The sequence below is a fragment of the Sarcophilus harrisii genome, chromosome 5 (assembly GCF_902635505.1).
Source record: "Sarcophilus harrisii chromosome 5, mSarHar1.11, whole genome shotgun sequence".
Taxonomy (NCBI): domain Eukaryota; kingdom Metazoa; phylum Chordata; class Mammalia; order Dasyuromorphia; family Dasyuridae; genus Sarcophilus; species Sarcophilus harrisii.
In genome coordinates this window covers 2449337-2476235 of record NC_045430.1, presented here as the reverse complement: position 1 = coordinate 2476235, position 26899 = coordinate 2449337, and the positions used below count along the sequence as shown (strand labels likewise).

The 26899-nt window shown below is 55.7% G+C and overlaps 1 protein-coding gene across 1 annotated transcript in view; it reads left to right on the top strand.

Moving 5' to 3' along the window:
- Window positions 1–18036: 18036 nt before the first annotated feature.
- Window positions 18037–26899, top strand: part of CERK (ceramide kinase) — a 46487-nt gene continuing 37624 nt past the window's right edge. Inside the window, 1 exon segment of the mRNA XM_031940319.1 lies at window positions 18037–18191. Within this exon segment, the coding sequence (XP_031796179.1) occupies window positions 18071–18191 (121 nt within the window). The 5' untranslated portion in view covers window positions 18037–18070.

Below are 26899 nucleotides of genomic sequence, written 5' to 3'. Positions count from 1 at the left end.
CCTCTCTTGTCCTTTCCCTCTGTTAAACCTATGATATTATGAAAACAGATATGGTCCCTTTTTACCTCTTCAGCAATAGTGGAGTTGTAATAGGGGAAAGTAGCATTTTAAAAAACTCCAGTATCCTAGAATGCTTTGCATCTAAATACAGGAAATTTGAGAGGTGCAAGTTGAAGGGGGAAAAAAGACATGAGTCACCTTGGCCAAAAGGTAACTCTTCAGGCTTCCAGGTAGTTGGACTCAGCTCAGAGAGTAAATATCTGCACGTTCACTGTCAGTCAACCAGCAATGTTCTTGAGATATCAGTACAAAGATTTCCTTTCCATTTTCTCCTTGTTTGCTTTTTCAGGGCTTCACTATGTTAAGCATCTAGGGGCAATTCTAGAACTGTATTATTATCAGTCATAAGAAAATCCTCAAGACAGATCCATTTACTAAATGGTTCAAATGCAGCTCAAGAATTCATGGGTTGTGATTTTTCTTGTGCAACAAGAGAACTGTAGGGATTTGCACACATACATTGTATTTAAGATAACTTTAACATGTTTAACATGTATGAGACTGCCTGCCATCTAGGGGATAGGGTGGAAGGAGGGAAAGGAAAAGTTGGAACAGAAGTGAATGCAAAGGACAATGTTGAAAATTACCATGCGTATGTTCTGTCAATAAAAAGCTATGATAAATAAAATTAAAACAAAACAAAACAAAAGAATTCCTGGATTGTGCCCTTATTCATCTTGTGGCCAGAGATAAATCCACTCCACCGCCCCCTGTACATTTCTTGCATCTTTTCATTTAAGGCAAAAATGAGCCAGCCTTTTCTAAACACTGCCTCCAACAAAGGACAGCGTTCACCTCTCTGCACTGGGCTATACAAATAGCCAGATTCTCCTTCTTGCTCTTGAGCTGAAATGACTTTTCAAGGGGGGAAAAAAAAATGTGGTTTTGAAATCATGTTTCAATGAAACAATGACATTCGGGCAATTTGCTTGCTGCCACTTTCTGCATGGGAGAAAAAAGTATTCATATTTTGATGAGTGCCCCACACACCACAGGCCCTGATAATATCCATGCAACTTCACTCCCGTTCAAGGAAAAAGAACTAAATAAAAGCTTTTTTCCTCCTGGCCCTCTGCCAGAACTCTGAATGCCATCGGTGCTTAAGGAGGAAATAAAAGGGAGAAGAGAGAAGCTGTCTACAATACCCCAGAATCATTGACCTTTAAAGCTAGAAGTAACGTTCGAGGTCATCTCTTCCCTTTTCCTTTTCATATTTTCTTCCAGCCTTGATTTTATCAAAGAAGGTATTTGTGGATCAATGTGACAAAGCACTTACTTTGGTCTACGCCTGACTGGAGCCACAGAATCTGAAAGCAGGAAGACATCTGTCCAACGCATAACAGGATAGGAATTTCCTCCCCAGGATCCCCAACAGAGGGTCAGCCGATCTTTGCTCAAAGAACTTCAGTGTTGGATTGCCTCCCACCTCCCAAGTCAATATATAAAACAATTCCTAATCCTCTCACCTTCCTGGCTACCCAGTTTGACATCATCCCATGGTTATCTGAGCATCAAGCAAATATCCCTGCTCTCCACTTCAAATGAACAAACTTCAAGTCTTTAGTTGGTGTAAAAACCTGTGTCCGTGGTGGGGATACAAAGGCAGACGGCCTGGTCCACTCTCAAAAGTTTAGTCTGATAAGTATGACAGTGATACATCACTAGGATCAACATGGGAAGTTGTCATCAGTACAAAGCAGAGTTCTGGGCAAAGAGTCATGAAGAACAGGAGGGAGGGCATCATATTTCCTTGGAGATTGGGGTGCTCAGAAGAGCTCCACGGGCAAAAAAAGGAAAGAATAGCTTGAAAAGGAAGGGAGGAAAGGGGAAAGGTTCTTTTCCTAGGTCAGAATACCCTGTGCAGAAGGATGGGAAAGAGCAGGACAGAGAGGTGGAAGTAAAGGGATTGAGAGAGGAACACACTGAGTGAAGTGTAATGTGGAAAGCAAAAGTAGGCAGATAGATTTGGGGAGCGGGGCCTCAAAGGCCAGGAGAAACTGGGAAATCCCCGTAGAGAGGAGGAGACAGCTCAGAGGTGGGTGATTTGGCTGGCTCTTGCCGCTCCTCAGAGTGCTATTTGAAGGCCTGTCTCTCCTGACTCTAATTCCAGTACTGTGCAGGCAAATATACACACCTGAGGTTTGCCCTTGAGTTTGGAAGTTTACATAGACCCAAAAAAATGGGTTTCCATAGTGAAAATAACACCCCTGGGTGGGCTTTTTAGCCCTCTGCTACCTGCAGTTTTGTCCATAGCAGGATCCCAGCGCTTCAGAGTAGAAATCTGACCTAAGAGGGGGAGGCCTGTGTGGGGCCCTGAAGTGCTGAGGACTCTTCTGAGCCTCCATGCCCTTATTTGTGAGAAGAGGGGCTAAGGTCCCTTCCATCATCTATGAGACAATAAGGTGAAATAAAACGAGCCCAAAGGCCAAGGAGACAGGGTGCCCTACAGAGACAAAGGATGCCCACAGAGAAACAGGAAGCCCCAAGAAGAGGCTGGTCAAGCCCCAGGCCCGGCTTCCAGTCCTGCTTCTACCTCCCTGCCTGTGGGACTCAGGCAAGGGTCTTCTAGTGCATCAGGAGAAGAGGGAACCTCAGAGAGGAGTGGGAGGGCAGAAGGAGATGAGAACAAAGAGGGGAATCATCGGGGAGGCAGCTCCAGGGCTGGAGCTGAAAGGCCACGAAGATGATGGTCAGGGGAGTTGTGGCCGAGGAGCTGGGAGGCCATGGGGTCTAATGGGATGTCATCATATACACATATGAAAGCCCCTGGGCATGAGGGGGTAGGTAGGTTGGAAAGCAAGGCCAGGAAGCTTGAGAAATGAGGAAGAATAATCCCCAGGTCAATAGAAAACCATCACCGAGATCTGCATGGAGGCATTCTGGGCTCATACCTAGCCAGGTCAGAAGGCAGGTTTCTCTCTGTGACTGCCCCCACAAAGGAAAACCTCTACATCTCCTGTGCTTTGAGAAGCAGGATCTGCCCGTTGTGTTAAGGGGCATTGAGAACAAGCTCCAACTTCATCTCCACAAACCTTCTAGGAGCCCCTTTACACTCCCAAAGGGAAACTTCTCAACAATAGGCTGGAAAGGAACAAACACTTATTAAGCACCCAGTGTGTGCATGATTACTGGGATGTAGGAACTATTATGATGTTCTTTTTGTTTTTGAGGAAACTGAGGCAAACAGGTTAAGTGACTTGGCCGGGGTCCCATGAGGTATTCACCCTAGTCTGGCCATGTCTCTCCCTATTCTCTGCCCCCTCCCTTGGCTGCCCTCAAGCAATGGACAGCGAGTCCCCAGACATTCAGAGGACAGCTGAGGGAAGCCCACATTTACCAGCAAACCACATGCAGCCCAACACAGGAGACAGTCCCTGGGCAGAGTCTGGGCTGTAGCACGGATGATTTTACACATACATGCTGTGCCTCTGCTGCCCTTTGTCCAGCACGTCCAGCATTCCCCTGGAGGGCCGCTGTGGCTGCTGGAGTCTTCAGGTAATAGGAAGTGCCCAGATGCTGACACAGGAGAGAGCAGCCTACCTGTCAGGCCCGGAAGGGCTCTGGGTGCCTGTAATTCGGCCCCCTCATGGGGCAGGGCACCAGATTATGGCCGGGTGAGGAGAAGGACATGCTAAAAGATCAAAGGCTCATAAAGCTCTAAAGCAGAAGGACTTAGGTGCCCTTTGCACAAAGGAGAGGAGGTGGGAAGGGACAAAAGGCAGGGGATCTACCCAGGTCCTCTGACTCCAACTCCAACTTCTGTCCAAGAGCTAATCTGGGGCAAATTACAGCAGAGGACCCTTCCTACCCCACCAGGAGGACTGGGGGGAGGATTCAGATTTCCCCATCCCTTTGGGGATGTGTGCTGCGCTTAAGGGTAGGTTGCAAAGCTGAGGAGACCCCCTTCTGGAAGAGCTTGCTGTGCTTTGGCCTAAGAGCTCAGGGTCCTTCCACTGTCTGAAGTGGCTTCAGAGGAATCTGGAGGTGGGGAAGAGAAATGAAAAAACACATCTTCCTTCTGCCCCCATTCTCTCGGTCTCTCTTCTCCTCCCCCTCCCTCCTTCCCCATTCTTTCCTTCCCCCTCTTAAGAACCAGGATCCCTCTAGTTCCCAGTCACAAGACTTCAGAATTGAAATGAATGCCGGAGGCACTCGAGTCCACTTTATACTTTAACAAAAACCTCATTCATGCTGCAGCACGCCTGACAGATTCAACCAGTCTACCGCTGACAGTGGCTAGAAGCTTGCCACCCCAACGCATCCCCAACTTTGGGATGACTCAGATAATTAGGAACTGTTTTCTGATATCCAGCCTGAAAAGACGTTTGGGAATCCTGTGGACTTCTCAAACATGTTTCTGAAAATATAACAGATCACAAGTTAATGACTACAATACTAGCAAGTGTTTAATTAGCACTCTGGGGTTTGCAAAGCACTTGATAGACATTAAATCATTTTTATCCTCATGACAACCCTGAAAGGTAAATACTATTTGTTATCCCCATTTTACAGATGAGGAAACTGAGGCAGATAATGAGATAGAACTGAGGCCAAATTTGAATTTGTCTTCCTTATTCCAAAACAAGCACTCTATTCACTGTGCAGAACTGATTTTTTTTTAAGTTATCAAAGTTCACAGATTCCCTAAAATCTGAGGATCTTAATTTAAGAAGCTCTGCAATAGAATATAGTGGAAAGAACTTAAAGTCCAAAGACTAGGGTTTAAATCCCAACCAGCTTGTTGTCTCTCCTTCCCTCCCTCTGTACTCTACTCTGAGTCTTTCATCTTTCTGCCAGGAGTTGGGGAACAGGTTTCATCATAAATCCTCTGAAAATGTAGTTGGTCATTATGCCGGTCAGAATTCCTAAGTCTTTGAAAGTTGTTTGTCTTCACAATATTTTTGTTGTTGTCTAAACTTTTCTGAGTTTGTTCACTTTACTCTGCATCGGTTCATATCCATCTTCCCAGATTTTTCTGAAAACATCCCCTTAATCATTTCTTAAAGTACAAAGAGTTCTGTCATATTCATACGACATAACTGGTTCAGCCAATGCCCAATGGATGGACACCTCCTCAGTTTCCAATTCTTTGCCATCACAAAAAGAGCTGCTATCAATAAATCTGTACTTGTGGGTATTTTTCCTCCTGCTACCGTTTAAATCGATTGCTCTGAATGCAAAAAGAAGTTAGGCAGAAATACTAGCATGTGTGGAACTTTATCGACAGAGACGCAGGCCAAGAAAGCTGACTCACCGATATTTAAAGGAAACCAGCCAGTAACAAACAGGCCCCTGATTCATGCCCTGAGAGACACAAGTCGAGGGCTGTACTTGGGAAGCTGCCCCACTGGGCACAAAGAGCCCTTGTCTCAGGATCCAAACCCCCGGCTTGGGGACCTGACTCTTCTGCTTAAAGACTGGGTGTCCTGTTCTTCCCTGTAAAAGGGTAAGAAGCAGCATCCTGCCTATTTCACTCCTTGTGAGGGCCCATTGAGAAAGCACTTTGCAAACCAGAAAGTGTTATATAATGGTGAAATGGTATTATGATATTCTTAGAAATTAGTTTCTGGTCCTACGGAATTTTTCTATTGAGAAGAGTTATGATCACTGAGCTCCCGAAGCCCTGGAGAGGGCAAAATGAAAAACTACTGCAGTTGAAATACATTTTGGCTCCTGAAATTTTGCTAAAAATCATATTGATCTTTCATCATCCTAGGCTTTTTCATGGGGGGGCTGGCTATGCTTGTTTGCAGGGGGTTAATGGGTTCAGCCTAAGCATCACTCAGAATTGATGGCCACCTCCTGGCCCACTTAGAGCTGGGGCCAGCGGGCTGGCTGGGCTCAAGCAATAAATACTTGTGTCTGGATCCCTCACAAGCTCTCAAATCCCCTTTCTGCAGCAAACCAGACAGCTCCTCCTCACCCCCACTGCAGCATCAGGGGTCATCTCCTAGAAGACCGGGTGAAGAGCTGGAAGGGATCTTGGGGGGCACCTCACCCAGCCCTCTTGCTCTAAAGAGAAGGGCTTGAGGGCACAGAAGAGTAATCACTTGCCAACTACCACCTCTGGGAAGAACCTCTGTTCCCTTTGACAGCCTTCTCACCCTCCACTGCTCCATCTCTTGGACCCAAAAGCTGTCCGCCAAGTCCAGAGGTTGCAAGCAGAAGTGGTCAGAAAAAGAAAGGAGCCTTGCTGCTGGACCTCTTACTGTATTGTTGGTCCTTTCTTCCTGAGGAGGACCTGTAGCATCACGGGGTGTCACAATTTCAATTTCAGTAGCATCATTTTCCAAATACATATAAAGATCATTTTCAAAATTCATTTTTGTAAAATGTTGCGTTCTAATTTTTTCTCCCTCCCCAAGGACAGCAAACAATCCGATATAGGTTAAATATATGCAATCCTTTTAAACCATATTTGTTTTTTGCTAAATCTTTTTAATCCCTATTTGTCATATTGTACAAGAAATATCAAACCCAAAGGGAAAAAAACAACCATGAGAAAGAAAAACAAACAAAAAAAGTGTAAATACTGTCATTTGATCCACATTCAGTTCTCTCTGTGCATGTGATTGGCACTCTCCATCCCAAGGCCATTGGAACTGATCTGGATCATCGTATTGCCCAGAAGAGCCACGTCCATCACAGTTGACCATGACACAGTCTTCTCGTTGCCATGTACAGTGTTCTCCTGGTTTGGCTCGCCTCACTCACCATCAGGCCGTGTCTTTCCAGGCTTTTTTGCAATCAGCCTTCTCTCCATTTCCTATGGAGCTATAATGTTCTATCACTTATTTGACCATTCCTCGAGTGATGGTTGTCCCTTGGTTTCCAGTTCCTTGGGCTGCTACAGATATCCCTGCACGGGGGAGGTCCTTTCCCCTCTTTTATGGTCTCTTTGGGACACAGACCCCGTAGTGAGCATGTCTGGACTTGGATTGGATTTATGTGAGTCAGAGATACACGAGGCCATCAGCCCCACTCTTCTTCCTGCAGCCGCCAGAGAAGACATGTCAAGATGGCCGTGGTGGCCGCTCTGAGCCCCAAGTCTTGATGCAGCAAGGATGCTCTTTGAGCCATCATATATTATAAAAAAGGAGAGAACATCACAGAGCCCAAGTGTAGGACTCCATGTCTGTGTCAGCCATGGGCTGGCTTAACAAATATAGCAAATGTCTTTTAAGTGTGTATGTGTGCAAGGCCCAGTGCCCTGGAACTATGGAAACTCAACAACGTCCACAACGTCCGAAGGCGTCAGAGCCCCAGGGAGCCGCGCAGAAGCTCTGCAGTGCCCTGCTGAGAGCCCCAGGGAGACCTGCTGGTCTTCCCTTCCCTCTGGATGCCCTCAGCCTTCCCGGGAGGAGCAGACGGAGGGTCAGCCTGGGCTTAGCTCCTTGCCTGCTTCCCGAGCCAGCAGGAGGCTCTGGCCTGAGGTCCACCCTGGCCTCTCGCCCTTCGGTCTCTCTTCCTTACTCATCGGCCACATCAAAGCCATTGTGTCTCCCTCCAGCCTGCTCTGGTTAACGGGCCACAGAGAGAACAGGGAATGGGCCACACAAACGCCCAGGGGAGGGGAAGGTGCGAAAGGATCAAGCAATGCTGCAGCTTCAATTCAGAAAACATTTGCTAAGCCCTGTCACATATAAGGTGATGGTTAAGAAACAACGGTCCTTGCCCTCAGGGAGCTTATGATCCACTGAGATGACCCATGCAGTCTCGCAGGGGCTACAGAGATGCTGACTGTTACTGCTGTCCTTCTAAAAGTTAGGGACCCAAAAGGGCAAAGGAGCCCCCAGTGCTTTGGTAGTCCTGGGGAAGGGGCAGACCACAGGGGTTGGGACCATCAGGTTATGGCTGGGACATGGGAAGGGCCCCTCCTCCTTTGGCAGATGAAGGACTTGAGGTTTTCAGAGGCACCTGAAGTAGCCTGAAGGCTAAGACTTGAGGAAGAAAATGAGATTTGAGCAAAGCCTCACTTTGCTCAAGTGGGAGCAGGGGAGGAGGAGGAGGAGGAGGACGAAGAGGAGGAGGAGGAGGAGGAGGAGGAGGAGGAGGAGAGAAGACCAGGCTTAGGGCAGCAGCCCGCATAGAGGTGCAGAAAGTCCCCGGAGGAGGGACAGTGGGAGCCCTGCTGGTCAGTGTGAAGAGGGTAGGCAGAGGCAGATCAGGGACACCTGGAACGATGGCCGCAGGGGTTTTTTCCCATGGGCCATGACTAGGAATCCCCCCTTCAGCGTCTCAGAGAAGGACTGGCCATGTGGCCGGCAGGGAGCTGGACTGGGCCTAGGGAGCAGTGACAGTGACAGACTACCCAGCCTCCGAGCAGAAGGGCCACAAGAGGGCTCTGGGCCCTGCCCCCCTCGGGTCTGTTGTGAGGGTCCCGGACCCCAGCCAGCCTCGGCTCCCGGACCACAGAGGGGCCAGACAGCGTTCGGGGGTCCCTGGGAGTTCTCCCTGCCCAGGCGGGGAGCCCGGAGCCGTCCGGCTGCGTCCCCCTGCGTTCCCCTGCGCCGCCGGCTTGGGGGGTCAGGGCCCCGCCCGCAGTCTCCCGAAACGCTTGTCGCGCCCCGCTGGCGGCCCCAGGGAAGCTTTGCTCCCCGAGCGCCGGGACTGCTCAGGCTTCCCTGGCAGCGCCCTCCGGCTTTGGCCACTAGGTGGTGGTGGCGGGCGATCGCCGGCACTCACAGGCTGGCCCAGCCGTCTGCAGTCCCCCAAGCCAGAGCAGGCTTTGAGCACCTACTGTGTGCCGGGCCCCGGGCCGGGCGGGCGGGGGAGGGGAGGCCCTGAAGGTGACCGCCGAGGAGAGGGGGGCGTGCAGGAACCTCGGCACCCCTCGGAAGGGGGGGGTTTCTGGGAGCCCTGCCTGGGCTGGAGAGAAGGGTGGCTGGGCCAGCCCCAGTTCTGATGGCCCTGAATCCACAAAGAGCAGTGGGCCTGAGGCCCAAGGAACCTCCTCCCTTTGCCACCGGCTGTGTGACCTCAGGGCAATCCCGAACCCTCAGGGCCCGCTCCTTGGCTTGTTTCCTAGGACGTCCCCTTTGTCCCTCCTGCTCCCTCCCCAGGTGGTTGTGAGGAAAGAGCTTAGTCTCCATGGAGCCCTTTCTGTACTGCTGGGCCCCGGGACCCAGTGCGTCCCTTCTCAGAGCTGCCCTGAGACCCCGCTGGGATCCCACTCCCCTCGCCCTGGGACCCTCCAGCCGGGGCTCTCTGAGCCGGCCCCTCTGGGGCCGGACCTTGGGGGACCGGTCTTGGGAAGCCGCCGCCGACCTGGTTCTTCAGGTAAGTGCCGGGACAGAGGGCGTCCTTCCTGGTCAGCCTGAGCCCGACAGAAGGGCCTCCCTCACTCCCTCCCTCCCTGGGACCCCCTCCGCCGAGGACCCTCACAGCCAACTCTACCCACCTCAAGTTAGCAAGCCCGGACACTGCAAGGCCCAGTGAGGGTGCGGGGGCCCACGGAGACAGAAAGGGAAGAGACCCCCACCCTCAAAGGCCTTCTGTTCCACCACCCCCCCAAGCCCCAAGTAAGGAAGGCCCAGGGCCCCCAGGGGAGTCCCCAGGAACACCAGAAAGAGGGCATTCTCACGCACAGGGTCCCAGAGGCCGGCAGAGAGAGCTGGGAATGCCAGAGACTCAGGGGCTCGCTGGCCAAAGGCCCTTTCCCTGAGCCGGGGAGAGAGTAAGGGCTGCTGTGTGGAAGCCAGAGACCGAAGGACCCAGATGCCAGGGAGTGGGAACATTATCCTCTCTGGGCCCTGGGAGGAGGCGGCCAGAGGATGTCCCTTCCGTGGGCCCCAGAAGCCAGCAGACAAGCACTGAGAGCCCCTCATTTATTTTGTGGGGACAGTGGAGGTCGGAGCCTGTCTCTGAGGGGCCACCGGGCCAGGTGTGCCATCGTCCAGCACCTCCATTAAGAGCCGCATGCCCCCTCCTCTTGTGCACTGGCCCCTGAGCAGGGAAGGAGGCCGGAGGACACCCCTCCCACTTCACAAAGGCTGGCCCTGTGTCTCCCCCCCAGGACCCAGTCCCGCCCAGTGGGCCCTTTGTCCCAGCCCCAGAGAAAGCCTGCTTATTTATGGCCCGGGAGAGCCCCTCCCTGCTGACTCACCGCAGGGCCCTGCCCAGGAAAGCGCCTCCAGCCCAAACACCTCGGCTTCCATGGAAGAGGCGGGAGCAGGGCACAGAGCCCGGCTCCCTGGCTCCCGGGAGCCTCTGGGCCAGCCCCGGCACCTCCCAAGGAGGAAACTGAGGAAGGGCCAGGGCCGGGCCAAGCCAGGAGCCCTGGGAACCAAGCAGGCTCCCCACAGGACTGGGGCAGGCCCCGGGACGGCCAGGGCCCCAGCCTGCCCTCAGCCTGAGCTCTGCACAGGGCTGCCGTCGGGGGCTCCCTGGGGGCTCAGGGGCCTCAGCCTCTCCCGGGGGCCGGAGGAGCCGGTCTCGATGTGGCCCAGAGAGCCCTGGCTGGTGGCGGGGCCCTCCAGCTCAGGGGGGCACGGGCCGAGTCTCTCTGGTGGGGACACGGCCTGGAACAGGGCTGCTCTGTATTCCTGCCCCCGTTTGGGGGGCGCCAGAAAGGGGCCGGTCCCCCCTGGGCCTGGGGAGTCCGAGAGCAGAGAAGGCAAAGGGCAGAAGCCCAGGGCCAGGAGGACCAAGGACTGCCCAGAACTGAGGCCCAGGAGCCTGCTCCGGGTTCCCAAGGCCCCGGGGAAGACGTCTGGGAGGGGGTGAGCAGGGCGTGTCCTCAGGGTCACCCGTGAAGTTCCCAGAGGGGCTCTGGGGCTTCTGCAAACATTCCTGCCCGGCCCGGCCTCCCACCCGAGGGGATCCACCTTTGGCAGCAGAAATTCAGAAACAACCACAAAGCCGGCAGCCCAGTAAAACCTGTCCACTTCTGCTGGGACCCGGCCCGGCCCTGCTGCTGGGATCCAGCCTGATGGGGGGAGGAGCACTAGGGGAAGTAAAACCTGGAGGGCCCAAGCAGGGGCAGAAGGGATGCCGGGAGAAGCCAGAAGAGACTGGGCCCGGCGCCAAAGGAGGCCCATGAAACCCCCTCCCAGTGGGAGGAAAGGGCCCCAACAAGTCCGGGCCACATTCTGGGGGCCCCCCACATGTCCGGGCCACAGTCTGGGGTCCACAGCACTGATTGTGTGCAGGGGTGGGAGTATGAAGCAAGGGAACAAAGCAATGAGACACAATGCATGTGGGAAGGGGGGCCCGGCCCCAGGAGCCTTAGCCCCCAAACTGGGTCTGTGAGGAAGGCTGCTTGGAGTGAGCTATCACTCAGCATGTGCCCATCATAGGCTCTCCCCTTGGCACTTCTCCTCTAAGGAGCGGCCCAATAGCTGGAGGCCTGGGCCCTTTCACCCCTCAATAATGATACCTGGGCAGCAGCTGCCCACCCACCAAAGGGCGCCTGCCTGACCCTCGCTCTGGGCCCCGGGGATCGAAGCTGCAAGAGTTCTCTTAAATACTCTCCCCATGTCTCACTGTTTTTATCTGAACACTTTCTTCCATTGTAGCTCAGTACATGGTTCCTCTTTCTGTCTACCCAGAAGCTGCCCAGAGCTCTTTTCACAAGCTAAGTAATATGCCAAAGAGCTCCAGCTCTGCCCTCTGGCTCCCACCCAATTTGGGGGGAAAAGCCCTTGTCCCCTCCCAGCCTCCCCCTTGGTGGAAGGGGCAGCGGCCTTCAGAGCTGGGCCCTTACCCCCATGGCACACAAATGTGGGCCGCGGGCCCTTGGGTGTGCTGTCCCGGGAGGCCCAGGGACCTTCCCACAACCAGATCTGTGAGCGCTCAGAATAAGCTACGCAGGATCACAAAGGAAACAAAAGCATTTAGCAAGACTTTGTAAAGTTCTCTTACCCACGTCCAGAAACCCAGCTTTGGGGGAAAGAGCACAGACCTGGAGTTCCAGCCCCAGTCCCCATCAGGGACCTGGGAGAGGGCCCCTCTGTGCCTCAGTTTCTGATTATGTAAAAAGAGAGGAAGCCAGAAGTCTGGGGGGATGGACTCGGGGTGGGGTTGGCTGTTGATGGAGGCTCCGGGCTCTGAGAAGCAGCAGTCCAGGTGCTGCTGTTGGGTGCCTGCCCATTGGCCTGTTGGTTCAGACCCACGGGAGCCAGGGACAAGGAGTGAGGGGACATCAGTGGGTGGGTGGGGGCAGGACATCGGCTCTGTATTGTATGAGGTCTCTGAGTGCCTTTGCTCCTGTAAGTGAGGGGGTGGAGGGGTGACAGGATGCAGTGATTGATTACATGTGGGGGTGGGGGGGACACCTGGCTCCCAGGATGACAGAGGCGGCAGCTTGTGCTTCAGGCTCAGGGAGGGCTCCTCACAAAGGGCATAGCCCGAGACGGCCGGCCTGACATTTCTGGGTCACTCACGGCAGCACCCCTAGGCCTTTTCCCACCACAGTCCTTATGGAAAGGGAGTGGAGACTCCGCAGGGACCAGAAGCAGGAGAGCCGGAACACCGTCATGGGTGGAACTGGAAGAAAGGGTCCAATGAGATCCCAAAGAAGGAGACTGAAGCCAGACTCGCCGACAGCTCCCAGGTCCCCGGGATGGTCCCTTGATCTCCCCTAGCCTGAGCTTTATTTTCCATCCTATTTTATTTTCCCAAGCAACACAAAGGTACTTTTCAACACTCAGCAAAGCCTTGTTTTCCAACTTCTTGTCCCTCCTTCCCCCACCCCGCCTCCCCAGTGCAGCAAACAATCCCAAGTAGGTTAAACATGTGCAATTCTTCTGAGCTTATTTCCATCTTGTTCATGCTCCACAAGAAAAATCAGGTCAAAAGGAAAAAACCATGAGAAAGAAAAGGAAAAAAAAGGCAAACAACCACCCACCACAGCAAGGAGAAAATACTCGGTTGTGGTCCACACTCAGCCCCCCAGGGCTCTCCCTAGGTGTAGATGGCTCTCTCCATCCCAAGGCCATTGGAACTGGCCTGAATCATCTCACTGCTGAAAAGAGCCACGTCCATCAGAACTGATTATCAGATAATACTGTTATTCCCATGTTCAGTGATCTCCTGGTTCTGCTCACTTCCCCCTGCATCAGTTCCTGTAAGTCTCCCCAGTTCTCTCTGAAACCCTCCTGCTGCTCGTTTCTTATAGAACAATAATATTCTGTAACATTCATGCACCATAACTTGCTCAGCCACTCCCCAGCTGATGGGCTTCCCCCCCATTTCCAATTTCTTGCCACAGAAAGAGAGGCTGCCACAAGCACTCAGGCTCATGCTGACTCGCTCTTTAAGAGGCCCAGAGAGACTAAGGAGTTTGCTCCACTTGGTACAGCTGTTAATCACTCAGTCCAGTTTGGAGTCTGAGGGTTCGAGTTTAACTGCCTGTGCTTGGGACAGGCGTCCTCGGGAGAGATGTGGAGGCTTCTCAGGGGCCAAATGATTGGGAGAGACGCGTAGGCCCTTTCTGGCTGCCCAGGAGACCTTGCATTAAGTCAGGGACGGCCCGGGGCAGGTGGACCCAGGTCACAGGAGCAGAGGCTTCAATGTTCCGAGAGGTCGTACGGCTCAGACATGGCGAGCAACTTGGCAAACCAGGGCTTGTTGTGCTTTCTGGGGGTGGCTCAGACTGAGGAAAGAGAAAGGATCACAGCAAAGGCCTGGAGATCCAGCTGTTCCTGTTTGCCCGCGCACCTGGCCCTGGGTACTCAGCCTTTTTATGTTTTCGATATCAAACTTGCAGGAGGGGATCATGGGAAATGGAGACTGTTTTCTCTGGGCCCTCTGCAAACTCATACCTTTCTACTCCTCATCGGAAACTCTGGCCTTGAGCCAGACCTACCTGGAGCTCACATTTTGGGGAGGCTGTAGGGCAGGGATATAAAGTAAAAAAAATATGGGATGAATCTGCCCCTGTCTTCAGAGACCAGGGTGTTTGTGGGCCATTCACCCACATATACTGATGTGGCTCCCGCTTTGCCCAAGCCCAGTGGATGCAAGGCTTCATGACTTTGAACAGGCAGAGAGAAGGGGGAGCCTCTGGGGCAGCTCCCTGAACACAGTTGAAGAGAGAAGCTGGAGAGCTGGCCAGGGTGCCAGCCCTAGAAGAGGCTTGGCAGGAGCTAGTTCCCCGTCACTTCCCTGACCTTCCAGCACCTGCTGCTCCACAGAACAGTTTCCTGCTCCCTGGGGAAGTTGAGATCTTATCTCAGGTGCTCTGAAGAGTGCATTGTGTTCTCCCGAAGACCAGATAAACCCAAATTCTGTGGCTACTGTCTTGGATCAAGAGGATTGTCAGCTCTTGGAGATGGCTTTTGGTGGGAAGGGGACAGCCCTGCAAGGAAGACCCCCAGGATCATATCGGAAAGCCCGAGATCCTGGAGGCCCAGAACCCTTGTTGGGGACTCCCCCAGCCACGAGGTCCTCGGCCCACATCCCAGATCCCCTCCATGCAAAGACCAAAAACAGAGCAACAGTTCCACCAAGGCAAACAAGAGCATTACTATTTATTTGATGTTGATAATTGTGGAGCATTCACTGGGTGGGGGACTGATGACACAAGGGAGGGTATTTTATGGAGCAAATGGACCCCTGTGAGACCAGTGTGTAGACAGGACATAGCTACCCCAATTAGGAGAGGTTCAATGGTTGTTGGATCTTTGTTTTTAAGATGAGTCATGAGTCAGCCTTCAATACTTCCCGTTTCTGTTTTCTTTGGTGTGGTCGCTGCCCCTCAACCATTCTTGAGCAGCTGTGGCCCCAGAAAAGCCCCCCATTGGACTCCCCGCCCCTTGGGTAGAGCTCAGCTGGCTCCTGTTTGGCCTTCTCTAATAAACTTCACTCAATGTTGGCTCTCCCAGGTCCCTGCCTAGATTGGACGTTCCACGAGGGTGGGAAGTAGCCCCAGATCTCTGCCATGGACACCTCCTAGAGCCTGCTTTCTGAAGGATCTTAGAGTTCAAGGTAATCTTGTCTGTCACCAGCCCCAACCTACAAGCTTTCCTACCCAAACCAACGTGTTTGTGTTCCTTTGGTGGAGTTCTTGGGAACACTGAATCATCTCCATGACATCAAAGGTAGCTCTCATGGACCCTTAGGGATCACAACCATCAGCAATGCTGAGTTGAAGCTCGATCAGCTTCCTCTTCGGAGGTAGCACCATATTCAGGGACCTTATGTGGAAAAGGGAAAGGGAAAAAGAAAGGAGCGAGGGAGGGAAGAAGGAATGGAAGGAGATAAGGGACAAGGAGGGAAGGAAAGACTAATCCCTTGTGACACATTAATATCGATATAGATAGTAAGCTCAACCAGTTCATACCCTCCAAGACCCCCCAGTTCTAATGGAGAGGGAGGTGCTTCAACTGCCTGACAGATGACACATCTGGGAATCCTTCAGGCACATAGGATAGCCAGGGGTCTGGAGGGTGCAGCAGCAGGGCAGAGGGAAAGCCCATCCTTAGGGCACAACAGCAGTTCCCAGGGTAAGAGGGTAATTGGTTAGTAACTGCTGGGGCTGGGCCCAAGTCTTAGAATAGAACTGGGGACAGGGAGCAGTCAGTATGTCTAACAAAGACACAAGAAAGTGGATCAGAATTAAGGGTACGGGCAAAGGAGAGGTGGTACTGAATGGGTGTTAGGGGAAGCTTCAAAGGCCATGGAGAAGTGGGGAAACTGGACGTGGAACTAGAAGACATAGGCTGGGCCTGCCTAGTGGTATTGCTTTGTAAGTTATATCTTTGCCATCTGCACAATACTCAGATTAGTGGTTCTCACACTTTGGGGGGCCTGAGCCCCCAAATCATTGAGCACCCCAGACTATTTTACATAAAACAAATAATAAAAATAAAAGTTATAATTATTATATATTATGTTTATTATAATTATAATAAAATTTATTTTATATAATGAAATAATAAAAATTAATAAAAATAAAAAAATTACTGCTATCAGTAGTAATCATAGTGGAAATTAAAATAGATTAAAATTTAAAAATATTCAGTGAAAACAGTAATAAACCCATTAAGGGTGTGACCTTTTAATACAAAATGATTTTTTCCAGAATCAAAAAACTTAGTGAGAAATGGTATTTTTGTTATTTTTGCAAATCTCGAACATCTGGCTAATAGAGACCACTGGACTCTCACATCTGCATTTGCATTCAATCATGCATTCATGACATTGCTTTGGTTGAAGCACCAGAGAAAAATCTGGCCTGCTCAGCTGTGTAATTGGGAAAGGGAGGAGTAGTCTGATAGGGAAATGACATCTCGGTATCTGATGCAAATAAGTTTGTTCCTTCTGATGGGACAGGGAATCTGGGGGGCTCAGGACCCTGGGCTAAGAGGCCTCCGGGAGCCCTTTCCGACGCCCTGCGGCTGAGTCCCAGCAGTGGATAACTTGGGGGCAGAATCCGCGATGTAAACAGGATTAGGGAAGATAAGAATCTTAGAAGTGCTTTTCTTTGCAGCCTGGGACCGATAAGCTTCCCACCAGGGTTTCCTGTCCCCGTGCATGTGAGTGGTCTCTGGGATCAGTGAGAGCAGACTGGTTTTTCCATTTCTGTGCCTGTTATCATGATCTTTCAGCATGAGAGAGGTGTTTGGTCAATATTTTGGGAAGGTACTTAAGATATGCTTCAGGCAACGGGATGGCCCAGGCCTACAGGGAGTTGCGGAGACCAGATTTCAAATCCTCCTCGGACATTACTGGTTGTGTGATCCCGAGCAAGACCCTTGCTCTGTCTGCCTCCGTCTCCTCGTCTGTGAAAGGGGATATGTAGCCTCCGCTCCCCGGGGCTGTCCAGAGGAGAGGAGGAGATGCTGGTAAAGGGCTTGGCAAGCTCCTTGGCGCTGACTTGGACACCTTTTGTGTTACCTTCATTTCCAAAGACGCTCCTTCCCTCCTTCCACCCAGAAGGTATCTTGGGTAACAAAATAAGGCACATAAAGGGGAAAAACCCTTGGCCTGCCCAAGAGACACCTGAACCAGGACAGGTGTGCGACACACCTGGAGGCAGAGGGGCGGGCCCGCCTCCATTCTCCTCCTGTTACGGGCGGGATCGGAGGCCCCCCCTCCTTTCCCCCCTGCTTCCCACTGTGAATGCGGCCGCGGAGATCTGTGCGCTCTGAGAGAACGGAGGCCCGTGGGGGCTGCTCCTCTCGGTCTCCAGGGCCGGGGGTGAGAGGCCCGCGGGGAAAGCCCAAGGCCTGCGGTCTCCATCAGGTGCCGGGAGGGGGGGGGGGGCCGGGGCTGTGCCCAGCGAAGTCCGCGCTGGCCCGGAGTCGGGAAGGCCCGAGTTCGAATCCAGCTGCGGACACTTCCCTGGCCTTTCCTCAGATGGGAGGGGCGGCGGCTGCACCTGCTGCCTTCGGGAACAAGAGCACAGTAGGAGCTTAATCAGGGTTTCCAAGCAGCGAAGAAGCAGCGTCGGGGAAACTCCATGGAAACCGGGAGCCGGCTACAGCTCCTCTGCCCCTGACCGCCCCCCACCCAGGCCTGGTCACGCCCCCCATCCAGGCCTGGCCACGCCCCCGAGGCGTGCCCTAAGTGACGGCGTTCGGCCAGGGCCCCGCCCCTCGGGAGGCCCCTCATGACCCAGGCCTTCTCCCTCCAGGTTCCTCCCGCCCCCCTCCCTCCGCCGGCTTTGTTACGCGTCGGCCCCGCCCACATCGGACTATTTTTGGAAAATTCATTGTCTGCGCTCCGTCCGGCCCTCGGGGACCCTCCGGCGTTCCGATTGGCTCGTTCCGCCCCTCCTCCTGCCCCGCCCCCAAACTTGAGCTTTGAGTCTGAGCTCCGCCCCGCCCCCGGGGAGCGTCCGGCCCTGTCATTGGCTGGGAGCCCCGCACCCCTCAGGTTCGGGGGCGCTGTCTTGAATACGTGGTGACGCATCCCCCCGCGCTCCCGCGGGGATCTCTGACGGCGGGGGGCGAACTGCTACCTGAACCCTCGCCCCTCCCCGGCGCCGGCCGCGCGCGCGCGCCCCCGGCCCGGCCCGTGAAGAGACCGAGAGATAGGGCCGGAGAGCCGGGGCCGAGGGGCCGCCATGGAGGCCGAGCCGGGCCCGGCGCAGCTGTGGCTCAAGCAGCGCCGCTGCCTCCTCAGCCTCGACCGCCCGCGGGGGCTGCTGGTCTGGGGGCCCGCCTCGGCCCCGACCCCGGGACCCGGTAAGTGCGCCTGCGCGGGGGAGGGGAGGAGGGAGAGGGGAGGAGGAGGGGAGGGGAGGAGGGGGAAGGAGGGGAGGGGGAGGGGAGGGGAGGGAGGAGCGTCCCTGGGGCCCCTGTCCGGACCTGGGGTCGTGACAGCCCTGGGCTGCCCTCGGGCCTCCGCTTCTCGGGCCCCTCTGTCAGCCGGGGCGTCCAACCCAGCGGTCTCCCCTCTCTCCGTGCTCCGGGCCCTGGGGGGCGGGGGCCGCCGTGGGGGGCGGGGGCCGCCGGGGCCAGACGGAGTCCGCGTTTCCTTCTGTGTGAGGGGCTGCCGCAGGGGCGGGGGCCCTTTCCTCTCCCCGGGGGAAACCGAGGTCCGCGGAGGGGCCCGAGCGGGCAAGGTCACCCGGGACCGGCCCCGGGCCTCCTCTCTCCCGGGGGGGGGTGCATTCGCCGGCGTGATGAAGCGCCTGCTGTGTGCCCCGGCGCTGAGTGAGCGCCTGCTGTGTGCCCCGGCGCTGAGTGAGCGCCTGCTGTGTGCCCCGGCGCTGCGTGAGCGCCTGCTGTGTGCCCGGGCGCTCCCTGAGCGCCTGCTGTGTGCCCCGGCGCTGAGTGAGCGCCTGCTGTGTGCCCCGGCGCTGAGTGAGCGCCTGCTGTGTGCCCCGGTGCTGAGTGAGCGCCTGCTGTGTGCCCCGGTGCTGAGTGAGCGCCTGCTGTGTGCCCCGGCGCTGAGTGAGCGCCTGCTGTGTGCCCCGGCGCTGAGTGAGCGCCTGCTGTGTGCCCCGGCGCATGCGTGAGCGCCTGTTGTGCCCGGCGCCTCCCTGAGCGCTCTGCTGTGTGCCCCGGGCGCTGAGTGAGCGCCTCTGCTGTGTGCCCCGGCGCTGAGTGAGCGCCTGCTGTGTGCCCCGGTGCTGAGTGAGCGCCTGCTGTGTGCCCCGGTGCTGAGTGAGCGCCTGCTGTGTGCAGGCGCCCGGCCCAGCTCGGGGTCTGTCCGGGACCCTCCGAGCTCCGGCTGGTGCCGGGACGCTGGGGACCTTGGGGCTGGGGGGGAGGGACCCGGGCTTTTTGGATGGGGGCAGCGGCCCAGAACATCCCCCTCCTCTGCCTCTGGCCCTCGGGCTGTCTGGCTACAGCCGCCCGTTCTCCCCCAGACCCCGAGGGGGGCCGGAGAGGGGAGCGCCACCATCCGTGCATCACCGCCGGGGGCTCCCAGGGAGCAGGGTCCTGGTCTGAAGGCCCGGGCCTCTTCCTCCCCACGCCCGCGGGTGTCGGGCACCAGTCAGAAACGCTGCCCCCAAAGCGTCCCGGGGGAGTGGGGGCTCCAGGTCAGCCCGAGACCCCGGAGCCGGGCCTGCAGCTGGGACATGCAAGAGGGGGGCGCCAGAGAGCAGAAAACTCTCCCCAAAGGGCAGGGGCGGGGCGCCAGAAAGCACAGACCCCCCAGCCAGGGCTCCCCTTGGGGAGAGGCCGGGGCTGGCCAGGAAGCTGGGCCCGGGGAAGGCCCGGCCACTGGTGCTTCTGTGCCCGTGGCTGGGGGGGGGCAGGACGGGAGCCTCCTCCGACCGCTTCCCCTCCCTCCCCCAACGGTCAGGCTGCCAGTGTCCTCCCTGACCCGAGCAGGCCGAGGCTGGGCCAGCTGTGGGGCCACGGAGGAATGGGGGCCCTCCCTTGGCCTCCGGGCGAGTCTCCTAGGGCTGGGGGGGAGCTTGGTGCTCGGCCCCCCGGGAACGCTCCTGGCTCTGCACCCCCCCCCCCCTCCTGCAGGGCAGCCCCCGGCGTTTGGCCCCAGAAGGAGGCTTGTGGCTGGCGGTGACTTTGACTCGGGCCTCTGCCCCTTGGAAACAGCTGTCAGACGCCTCAGAGAAGTGGGCCCCAGAGGAGGGCGCCGCGTCCCGCCTCCTGCCCCCCTTCTCCGCCGGGCAGGGCCTTGGGCCGGCAGCTGTGCCAGGGGCGGGGGCCCGGCCTCCTCCCCCGGGGCCAGCCTTGGGGCTGGGGGCCCTGCTGCAGCGTGCACGGCAGATCCCGCATCTCTCTCCTTCTCAGTCTTTCCATCTGCAGAATGGGGATAAAACGAGCCCCTCTCTCCCAGGGTGAGAAAGTGGTGCATGCGGAGTCCCCCGCAGATGCCAGAGAGACGGAGCTCCAGGCTCACGGGCCCACCCGATCCTCGGGGGCTTCCCAAGCAGCAGAGGCAGATAATTAAAGCTCCCTGTTCTCCATTTGATATATGAGGGGAAAGAGGCTCAGCCCGGGGCCCAGAGGACCCGGATCCACATACTTCTCCCGCCTTCCCCAGGCTTTTATTGGGCCATGTTCGAGGCCCCTGGGAGCCCGGCCTCCTCTGGCTCTCCCTTCCCTCCTAGATCCGTCTCTGCCTGGCCGCCCTCGCAGGCTTTTCCTCCCTGCTGCTCCTGGCTGCCTGCCATGCTGGCTCTCCCCCTGCCCTGTCTGTCTCTGTCCCTCTCTATTCCTCCTCCCCCCAGGTCACGGCCTCTAACCTCGGGGCTCCCCCAGGATCCTCCTCCTGCCCCACTTCTGGGTGACCTCCGGGGCCCCCGTAGATGGGCTGGCCTTTCTGCCGACCTTTCCCCTCTGCCCCAGGGAGGCAGCCCCTTGTGCCTGCGCCAGCTGATGCCCCTACCACCATCGGCCTCCTCCTGCCCCTTGCCTTCCTCAAGGGCGCGCTGCTCGGTGGGTGCCAGAGTCGCCCCAGCCCCACGAAGAAAACCCCCGGCCAGTCTCTCTGTGGCCCGTTTAGGGTTCTCCCGGCAGAGCTCCTGGGCCATCGCCCACAGCCTCCCGCGGCCCCTTTCCCAGATGAGGCAGACAGGACAAAGGGCCTCGGGAGCTCTCTGCCTCTCCTGTGGCCACCTCCCCCTGACCCCGTGGGCTTCTCGTCCGTGTCTTCTGCGGGCCTCTGTGTGCCCGTTCGGCTGAGCCCCTGGTGGGCAGGGACACACTCAGACCTGCTCCTGGGCACGTAGGGCAGGGCGGGGCCCACGGAGACACCTGGTAACGGGCATGGAAGACCCTCCCGGGGCTGATGCGGACAGAGCCAGGGCGGATCTGAGTCTGCTTTAGGGTTTGGAAGGTCTCCGGGATTTCCCGAGCCTTTTCCTGACCCGGAAACCAGTGACCAAGGGACAGACATGGTCCCAAGCACCCCTGACATTGCTCATCCACGGGCACAGAGCCATGTCGTGCTTCTGCGCCCCCCCCCCATGCCTAGGCGCTGAGGGCAGAGGCCCTTCTTGTCGCTTGCTCCCATTCTCTGAGTGCCTGGAGGTCCCAGTGGTGTAGGGCACAGCCGGAGGGCTCTTGAGGCAGTGGAGCATCACCCATCTAAGTTGGGTTTGAGGAAGAACCTTCAGGTGGGGGCAGATTTGGGTGTGGAGCTTGGGAGAGTACTTGGGAGGGGGCGTCCTGCCCAGGGCATTGAGTCGGGTCCCCCTGCGTCTCCCCGAAGGCTTCACACCAAAGGCATCCCCGTCATTGAGAGCAGCACTCCATGGCCCCAGTAATGTACTGGACCGGCTGCCCCACATGCTCGGTGGGTCTGGCAGGGGGAGGACAGGGCAGCTTCGCCTCGGGCCCTCAGAGCTGGCTCTTTTGGGGAGCAGGACTTGGGCCCGGCCTGCCAGAGGGTCCCTAAGAAGCACCCGGGTCGCCATTTCCCCCATTCCTTTTACAGGCCGTGACTGCAGAGTTTTTCCAACCCCGGGCACTGAGCTTGGCATTAGGAGCATCCAGTCTCTACCGCCGGCTGAGCAGGGCCCTGGCTCTCGGGCCTCCTTGATTTTGGCTGGGTCCCATGCTTGGGTCACAGGCAGTGATCCCCAGGTCCAGTTTCATTTAGAACTGAATCGCTCATGTTCGTTCTTCATCCCCCTGCTTCAGGATGCCCTCTGTGGGCCTGGAGGGGCGTGAACAGCTTGCCATGTATTTAGAATTCTGGACAAGGTCACAGCATCTTCAAAAGAAATAGGTTTTCTCTTCTTCAAAAACCAGGCCAGAGATTGGGAGTGACAGGGCTACAGCCGGTGTTCTTCCCACCAGGCCTGGATCCTGAAGGCACAGACAGCCCCACACTCACCTGCTGCCTCAGCTAACATCTCTGTGCCTTCCTCTTGGCTCGGATCACTCCGAGAGCGTTAGAATCTTCCCCTCGGGGCCCCTTGCACCCTTGGTGGGGAGGAGACGGCACCAGCCTCAGCCCATGGTGCGACTCCTGCACAGGGGCCGGCGCCAGGCCCACAGGGGGCCTTCACCCGGCTGCTTTCCCTGGCCCAGGTGCCTTCCATCTGGGAACTCTTGGATGAGCCCCTCTTCTCCTGTTACTTTTTTTTTTCCTGAAGCAATGGGGATTAAGTGACTTGCCCAGAGCCACACAGCCAGGCCATGCTAAGTGTCTGAGGGCAGATTTGAGCTCGGGTCCCCCTGCCGTAAGGGCTGGTACGCTACCACTGCGCCACCGAGCTGCCCCCAACTCTGTTTACTTTTTGCTCATTCTTATGTGGCAAATTATCTGTGACCCAGATCTGTTTGTTTTCTCTCTGGCACTTGATGGAGATCTCTTTAAAAGCCTTTATTACCGTATGAGCTTGGGATACAAAGATTTCAAAAAGAATTACCTTCTAGGCACGTGGAGTATAATGGGTGGAGAGATGGTTCCTACCAGACAAATCCACAGGATATGGGGTGAAGGCAAGGGCCGGGCCCAGGGCAGAGAGAGACTAGTGAGCCTTCATGGAGGGAGGCAAGCCCTGAGAGGCTCTCATGGGGAGCTGTCTCTACTTGAAGACTTGAAGACCTGGGGATGTACTCCATGCATGGGGCACAGCCAAGACAAAAGTCCCAAGGGGAGAAGGGCCGGGCTTGAGGAAGCCGGTCCAGCAAAATTGCAGGGAACAGAGGAGTCATAGAAGCGGCTCTTCTGTGGCCGTCACATAGGGCGGCTGCAGCTCTCTGGGAGCTGTGGCTGGCCGATTGGGCCTAATGGAACCGTATCAGCCGAAACCGACATCCCAAATTCTGAGCCATTGGCCATTTGTGGGTGTGTAACTGCCGGGCCAAGCTATGCTTGTGACCTGGGGAATTCTTGAACAAAAAACCAGCATGCTGCGGAAAGGCTCTCTCTGCCTCTGTGCATTCTTCAAACGAGTTCCAACAGTTAGCCACGTAGTTAGTGAGCCCCGGTGTGTCCTTTTAACCTGACTCTCTCAAAGCAGCTCTTTTCTCAGTCAAACCTCTTGCTGCCTTTTGGGGAGTACCCGGGACCGAATTGCTCCTCATTGGTCTGCTCTTTCTCCGGCCCATCTTCCCCACAGACACTAAGCTGATTCCTCCTGCTAAGGCCCAGAACGTCAGGGCTGGAAGCACCTTGGGAGTCGGCCCTGATTGGAAGACCTGTGGCAAGATGGAGGAAGCCTGTTCTGCTGGATTGGGAGGAACAACAAATCCAAATGTGCCACTTTGCATAGTGCGTGTTTATAGAAGCCTTATTTACAAACAACATCTGAGAGACAGGGAACGCATGTATTTATGGCTAATGATGCCAAGGCACCTATCGAGTAAATGACATGCCCAGAGAACAGGAGAGCTTCTGTCTGAACCTCATGGTTCGCCTATGGAAATTTGGTTCCGGCTCTTCCTTGCTCCCCTGGCACTGTCAGGGCTGTGGACTGATTCCAGTGGGGCTCGGCAGGGCCTTTGCTTAAAGGGCAGGACCAAAGGCAGGCTTGGGAAAGGTGCTTTGTGGGTGAGGAATGATTACTTCTTCTGATCCCCATCCCAGTCAGCATTTAGCAAGATAGCCTTAGGGCCGGCCAGCTTCCCACACTTGGGCAATTCCCCTAACCTGTTTCCCTTATCTAACTGGAGGAGGAAATGGTCAATGGTTTCAGTATCCTTGCCAGGACGGCTCCGCAGATGGCACTGGGACGCTCTGGCCCAGGGGGCCACCGAGAGTCCAAGATGAGGGAGCAAAGAGCAGTATGGCACCCTGAGCGGTATTGACTTCTGGGGGAGGCTCCCGATACCCGGGCCAGGTCTGGGCTAGAAATGGTCATCCCACTGATTTCTCCACTGCTTAGTATGAGAAGGAGAGAGGGGGGCCCTTTATTTCGTTTCCTAGTGAGGGAGTAATTTCTAGAAATGGGAAGACTGAGTGTTGATTCTTGGGTTTAAGGAGGCTACTGCTTGACAGCCAGTGAATGCCCTTCAGCATCCTGGTCTGGAAATTGGAGGCCCTTGGAATAAAGATGCTACAAACAAAGGGCCTGAGATCTCCCTGGGCTCTCCTTACTCAGCCTCGGGATGCCCTGGGTACTCTGTGGGAGCCCCATCGAGTGGATGAGCTCACCAGGCAGCCACACGTCCCCCCTCAGAGGCTTGAAAGCTCTTAGCCTGACCTTTGCCTAGCAAGGGGATGAAGTTTTCCTGGAGACCGGGTGGTTCTGACGAGGTTCCCTTTGACCTCTGAGATCAGCAAGCAAACACTTATGAGACTTCTCCGCGGGGAGCCGAGGTGTGCCAAAGCAGACTGCACTCTGGGCACAGGTGGCAAACACCCCCATCCTTCCGTGACCTGGCCCAGCCCCAGCTGGAGGTGGCTGTTTCCTCAGGGGATTGAGCTGCGTGCCTCGGATGATGCTTCCAGATGTTTGACGTGGGTTTGTCTGGTCGTACTTTAGCCATAGTGGTCACTTTGGACGTCACCGCGTCTTTGTGGAGCCGGACTCTCCAGAAAAAACCAGCAGAGCCAAGACCATCTGAAAATCGGGTCAGACAGGAAACAAGCGTGCCCGTCAGATTGCCCAAATCAAGGATTTGTGCAGAGACAAGTGCTGAGCCAGGGATTGTGAGTGAAATAGAGATGTGGCTGAGTTGTTAGGACAGAAATACTCATTTTTTAACTCTTGCATAAACAGACCGCTAGGGGTTTCTTTTAGCTGGAACACTGGGCGGAACTTCCTGAGCTTCTAAGGGGCCTTGGAGCCCAGCCCCCTCCCGATCTGGCTCTCCGATTTCCCTTGGCTCTCCAGCCACTTTGTGGCCCCATTATGAGTGTGAGAGATTTTATTGTTTGGAGTCTGGCACTTTGCCTCCCCGTGAACCTTTCCCAAATTGTCCTCTTCCTCTTCACCCCTCCTCTCTCCTCTGTGGATCACTTTCTCTTCCTTTGGGATTCAGTTCATCGTCACCTATCACCCTCCAACCAACTGGGAGGTGGGAGGGGTCTGCCTAGCCCACAGTGAGCACATTATAAGAGAATCTGATTAAATGGAAAGACAGTCTTTGTTAGTCTGGGGAAACCTGCATAAAATGGCACCCTCAGGATTATAGAGGTGCCCGTTTCAGTGAAATGCTGTTATTAACGTATTTCTTTAAAAACAGGTCAGGGACGGCAGATTAAAAGAAAGGCGCCGGGGGTTGTAGGGAAATGAGTTTTGGAAGCGATTCAGGGGCCTCTGGAAGAAGGATGACATTTGGAAGGGGAAGCTATCACAAGACTTTGGGCTCAGGAGGAACTCTGGGCTAATCTCTGACTTCCTTGTTTCACAGATAAGGAGACTGAGTCTGGGCTGACAGTTTCCAGAGGTCCCATGACCTGCTCCCCCACCCTGCCTCAGTCTGTCTCTGTCTCTGTCTCTGTCTCTGTCTCTCTCTCTCTCTCTCTCTCTCTCTCTCTCTCTCTCTCTCACACACACACACACACACACACACACACACACACACACACACGTTCTTGGCCATCCTTGACAAAGTTCAGGAATTCCAGAAGCCCCTTGTTCAGCCACAGCTTCTTGGATCCGTCCTCTCCCTCACCAAGCCGCTTTCTTCCACACTGTAACCTCAGATCTCTCCCAGGCCATCCCCTGAACACTGATCCCACTCCCTCCCATCTTGGCATTTTGGTCAGTCAGTTCCCCTTGGCACCGAGGTCTCTTCCTGAGCCGTTAACCTCCTTCTCAGTGTGCCAGCTGTGCCCAGCCAAGCCTGGTGTGGCACCCACTGCCTGTGCTCCCTACCCGTGTGCTGCTGAGTCAAGATGGAGAAGGTCCCACAAGTGTTCTGGCAAAGTCCACTCCACATGGATGTTGCACAGACAGCCTGCTGGGCCCTCTGGCCAACTCTCTCCTCAGACTCCCCTGACTCTCCTCCTCGGCCCTCAGCTGAGAACAATCCCTCCTGTTTGGCAGAACAAATGGAGACCCTGTGTCATGAGCTCCCTCATCTCGGTTTTTGGGTGCCTTCTGCCCCTCTCCTCACCTGTCTGTTGTGGGCTGACGGGTCTCCTCCAGCAGATGGGCCTTCCTCCTCCGTCACTGCCACTCTCTCCTTCCCTCCTATCTGCAGACATGCCCTGACCTCCCCTCCCTCCACAAAATCCTCACTTGATCCTTCCATCCTGCGGACTCTCAGCCTATTTCTCCTCTGCCCTTTGTCACCTGTATTTTCTCTCCTCTCCCTCTCTGTTCTCCCTCTAAAGTGCTTCATCAGCTCTCCTAGATTTAACAACTATGTGCTAATGATCTCAGGTCCTGCCCAGCCTCCCTACTGGCCTCTAGCCTTTCCTCTACAACTGTGGTTATTCCCTAGCTAGCTTACACTCGCCCCATCCTAACAGACCTCCTCCTTTCTCAGTGGGCCTTTCCCCACCTCCCCTAAGCCCCCCGCCCTCAGGGTCACCCACCCTGGTGTGACAGCTCCAGCTGCCTCCTTGCCTC